This window comes from Geospiza fortis, unplaced genomic scaffold, assembly GCF_000277835.1.
Source record: "Geospiza fortis unplaced genomic scaffold, GeoFor_1.0 scaffold275, whole genome shotgun sequence".
Taxonomy (NCBI): Eukaryota; Metazoa; Chordata; class Aves; order Passeriformes; family Thraupidae; genus Geospiza; species Geospiza fortis.
Window position 1 is genome coordinate 5,927,385 of NW_005054341.1, and position 4,844 is coordinate 5,932,228.

General features: G+C 55.4%; 1 protein-coding gene across 2 annotated transcripts in view; it reads left to right on the forward strand.

Annotated features, from left to right (window-relative positions):
* Nucleotides 1-3,064, forward strand: part of KLHDC3 (kelch domain containing 3) — a 19,497-nt gene extending 16,433 nt beyond the window's left edge. For both annotated transcript variants that reach the window (XM_005422613.2, XM_031058270.1), the window contains exons 9-11: nucleotides 1,726-1,799; nucleotides 2,150-2,228; nucleotides 2,424-3,064. In XM_005422613.2, the coding sequence (XP_005422670.1) occupies nucleotides 1,726-1,799; nucleotides 2,150-2,228; nucleotides 2,424-2,490 (220 nt within the window). In that variant the 3' untranslated portion in view covers nucleotides 2,491-3,064. The remainder of the gene's footprint in view (nucleotides 1-1,725; nucleotides 1,800-2,149; nucleotides 2,229-2,423) is intronic.
* The last annotated feature ends 1,780 nt before the right edge of the window (nucleotides 3,065-4,844 follow it).

Genomic DNA, 4,844 nt, shown 5'->3' on the forward strand with positions numbered 1-4,844 from the left:
TCTGCAGGCTGGTTGCTCCTATGGCATCCAAAAGCTTTGTTTCTTTGGTAGTCCTGGCCAGAGCTTGGTGGTTTTGCCCCAGCTGTGGTCCCTCACTGTGGCCAGGAGCAATCCCTCACTTGTGTCCCGTTTAAGGGACCAGGAAGCTTGGTGTTCCCATTAGCTGTGTCACAGATGTGGCCCTGGTCTGGTTTCCTCCTAAGCCCACCAGCAACTCAGTTGTGCAGAGACCATCCACAAGGAAGAAGTGGGGGGAGAAGGAATGCTGTAAAACAGTTTAGCTGAAGAGATGCTGATCCAGATTTGGCTTGAGACTGTGTTTTCCCTGACAAGGCTTAGGAATCCTGGCTCTGGTGAGAGAATAGGGGCTGTCACTGAGTCACTGCAGGGTGAGTTGTTTTGCAGCTGGAATGAGCAGTTTTGCTGGGCTCTGGCTGGCAAAGGTGTGCCCTGCACGCTGCTGCCTGGGAGTTGCAGGGGGTTGCCTGGTCTTGAACTCCAGGCTCACCCTGCTACTTTCCTTTTGCCACAGACGTGGTGCCTGCTGGCTTTCCTTTGATAGATAAGGGATGGCCTAGGGTTTCCTGTGACGTGGATGTGAGATTAGATTGTGGTGTGGTAAGCACACGAGCTGGAGTTAAGGGGGCTCCTGCCTGTATCCGGGCAGATGGGTCCCATCAGCAACAGGTCTTCTGTGCCAGCACTGAGCTGTGCTCTGCAGTTTGGCCTGAGGTTGTGGGGACCTGGGGGAGCAGGTACTGCCTCATGTCCCATGAGTGTGAAGCTTTGTGGCTCCTGGGTGGGGAAACAAGTGACACTGGGGCAAGGAGTCATTGCATGAGGTCGGTCCCAGCTAAGAGGTGAGGGCACACTAAGTTGGTTTGTCACAGACCAAAGCAGGACTTAAAACACTTTTCCTTTCTTTCAAATTCTCCAAACAACCATCAGCCAAGGGAGTATTTTCCCATGTTTCAGCACAGGCTGATCTGTCTGTGCAAGGAGATGTAGTGTCCAGTCTCTCAGGTGCTTTGGTTGTTCCATCAAGACCACTGTGGCAGGAAACCATAGGTGAGGCTGGCTGTTCCCTAGAAATGCCTGGTGTTGTAGTTCCTCATTAACATTTCTGGACCAGCATCAAATTGGAGTATCAGCAAATTGGAATTGGTTTAAAATGATTGCTGCATTGCTCAGTGCTCAGCTACAGTCTTCTGAAATGCCATCTCCATTTTGGCACAATCACTCCAGCTGTGGCTGGAGTCCAAAGTGATTCCTCAGTCGGACTGAGAAATGTCTGTGCTTGCCCTGCTACGCAGATGTTTTGTAGCTGTTTTCTGTACACTCCTCTCAGAGCATCTCAGTGGCCAAGCTGAAATAAATGCAGTAGATCTTAACTACATGAGAACAGGAGTGATGGACAGGTGAGATGAGGGGCAGGCTCATGGCTCATGGAATCATCATGGTCATCCATGAAAAGGAGGCAGATCTCCCATGCCCTGCAGAGGAAATAGTGTGGGTTTCTGCTCCCTGGCTCCTGTGCAGCTCTGCCTACTCTGCAAGGAGCTGAGAAAGTGATGACTTTGGGTGCTGCTTGGAGCATCACAGGGGATCACAGGGCCCCTGCCTGGGACAGGGAGGCCGGGGACATTCCTGGGCTTGCTCAGCCCTTGGTGAGCTAGTGTATAAGAATTCTGGCACTGACTGACACACTGTGTTTGGTTTCTGCAGCCCATCTCCAGAGGAGGGAATGGGTGATGAATTTGACCTGATGGATCACTCGGATCTCTACATCCTTGACTTGAGTACGTGAGCACTTCCTGCCCAGCTTGTACCTCTTACCACAAGATGCCCTGTGAGCAGGCCCTGCTGTGAAGCACCTAAATGTGCCCTCTGTGGCTGCAGGTGCCATCTCCTGGAGCCAGACAGCTGTGTCTGACCAGTGTGCTTGGCTTAAGGCAGAGCAGCCAGAGGTGCAGCCATGCTTTGTGCACTCCTGCATGCAAGACCTATTGTGGGAGCACCCCAGCCTGTCCCTGGTGTGCACGCTGTCTTGTCCCTCAGACAAGGCTCTGCCCTGTTTCCTGTGGCACTGATTGCATGATGCTGGGGCCTCCTCAAAGCCTGCTGTAACTAAACTGCTTTATTTTCCCAGGCCCCAGTCTGAAGACGCTGTGTAAGCTAGCAGTGATTCAGTACAGCCTGGACCAGTCCTGCCTTCCCCACGACATCAGGTATGGTGTGCCTTGCTGGGAGCTCACCCTGGGTGCTCCAGGCCTGGCTGAGGGCTGCCCAAGGCCCTGGGCACTGTGCACCTTTGTGGGCTGGGCTGGAGACTGTAGCTGAGGCTGACATGAAGCAAAGCTGCTCTAGCCCTGGGCACTGTGTTTGTGCTTTCTCTCAGTGTGTATCCTCTTGGTGTGTTACAGATGGGAGCTCTCAGCCATGACAACCAACAGCACCATCAGCCGCCCCATTGTCTCCAACCAGGGCTGAAGAGAACTCGTCCTTCTACCACCCTGCCCTCACCCTTCCACATACTGACCTCTTGCTCCACTGCCTGCATGAATTTTTAGCCCTTTCAAGCAAGGAATGTGTGAGCTCGGTTTGTCTTGCCCTAGCTAGGCCTCTCTCTGCCCTTGTCACGCTTTGGGCAGCACAAGTGGACAGGCAGAGCTGGCCACTGAGGGACAAACTGTCTGGCCCCAGCAGCACAGCTGTGACCCCTCTCCTCACTGGTGGTTCTAGAGCTTCCTTTCCCTTTGTCTGTGGAACTGCAGCTGTGCTGTCCGGTGTCCAGCCACTTTCCAAGGGCCTGAATCAACTCTTACCACCAGCCATGGCCCTGGGGTTGATGTCAGGGTCAACCTGAACTGTTCCTGCATTGCCTCAAGAGAGCAGGAACCTCTACACCTGCTCGTGCCAGCACTGACAGCTTCCTGACACTAAAGGGCAGGCCCCAGCTCCAAGCTGAGCACAGTGTGGGGGTCTAGGCCCAGCTGGACACTGCCCAGCTCCCATTGTAAATCAGCAACTGGGGGAAGTTTTATAAATGGTGAGGCAGACGTGGTTTCTGTGTGTCCTAGCAGATGAACTGGGGGAGAAAAGGCTTGAGAGGGGAGAGACTGAACCAGGTGCTTTTCACTGAAGCTGCAGGCCACTGGTGGCTTGTGGCAGCAGCAGGCAGTGGCTGATGTGAGCCACAGCCCTGCCTGGGGTGGGGAAGGGAAGCTGGGCCCCCCCAGCAGCACTGCCATGGGGTACCTGCCTCCTGCCCAGAGCTGTGCTGTCCTGCAAGACGGCAGAAGGAAAATGGTGTCTGTCTCCTGGGCTGCACTGCCTCAGGTGGGTGGGTGCTCTGGAGCTTCCTGCTTCAGGGCTGGAGGGATGCCTGGGACAGCCTTCCTGGGTGGCACAGAGGGCTGTGCTCCAACCCTTTCCCACCAACGTGAGGCGTCCGATGTGAAGAGGAGCTCCAGTGGCAACTGTAGTGGGGCTATTGCAGAGAAAGCTAAGGAAGCACTCAGGGCCTTTCCTGGGATGTAAAGTCACAGGGGCTGCTGAGATGGTGGTGGCTGCATGCCAGGAACCTGGGTGGCAGAGGGCCCAGGCTGTCTCCCCTGCCCTGAAGGCTGGCACATAGCCAGGGACAAGTGCTCATCCAGCCCGGGCTCCTCAGCCTGCAGGAGGTGGCCAATGCAAGCACAGTGGAGCAGTCTGGAGTGGCGTGAGAGCAGTGAAACCCCGTGGCAAGAGAACAGAAGGCCCCACAATGGTGACAAGAGCTTGTTCTTCACACACTGGCAGCACCTTGCTGTGAAGGTGATGAGCATCATTGGCCTGGAGGGAAACAGGGTGTGCTGTGACAGCGCAGCTGGCTGAGGGGGAGCAGCCTCAGCATCCTTTGTGGTCCTTGGCACCTGCAGGTTACCAAGAGGACTTAGGTGAACATCTCCCATGTGTTGTCCAGCAGCTCTGACTCCCTCCCCATATCAGCTGCCTCAGCCACAGGCCCTCTCTCAAGCTGTGAAATAAATGGTGGAGTTTTTTTGCTGTGCACTAAAGCACCAAGCTCACTCTCCTTGCAGGCTGCCAGGCACTAGGAAATGACCCCTGAACACCCAGAGTCCCTGTGCTGGGCTGTGTGGTGCTGAGCACACAGGCTCCTCAATTCTGTCCCTGGGAGGAATCTCAGTCTCTGGGGCAGTGAGTGGAGACAGTCGGCCCCAGAAAGCCTCAGCACCCCATGCCAGCGGCCTCTAGGAGAGCAAACCTTTGTGGGGGAGAAGTCTCCTCTGGAAAGGAAAGGGGCTCATCAGGTAGAGGGGTCACTGACGCCCCTCTCCTCTCAAAGGGGTCTCTTGGGTCCAGGGGTGCGGTGGCTCTAACCTGCCTCTGCCAGGAACCTACTGCAGGCCTGGGCATGGCACACTGCTCACTACCTTGGTCCTGGTGTTTCCACCTCGATTTTCTTGGCTTATCAGCTCCTTCTCCCAGCACCCAGGTCAGTCTTCAGTGGTGCTGGAGAGCAGCTCCCAGTCAGGCAGATTTGACACAGGATGTTCTGCAGGGCTGGCAGGAGCTGGGCAGATGTGTGCCCCATGGGGAGATCCCTGCTGCCTGTGTCACTGCCCCCTCCTGAGCGGCAGGTTTTCTTTAAAGACCCTGGCTTCCTTTTATTACTTCCCCTCTCAAATTTCAACTGGTTGCAGGGGCTATTTTTAGCAGCCTGCCTTCTAAAAATAGCCCCGAGCTGTTTGGAGTTGCGTCACAAGAGGTAATTCTCGCCCCTGAGTGGCTTGGCCTCTGCACCCCAGGAGGCTACAAAAGGAGGCCAGGAGCTGCAGGGT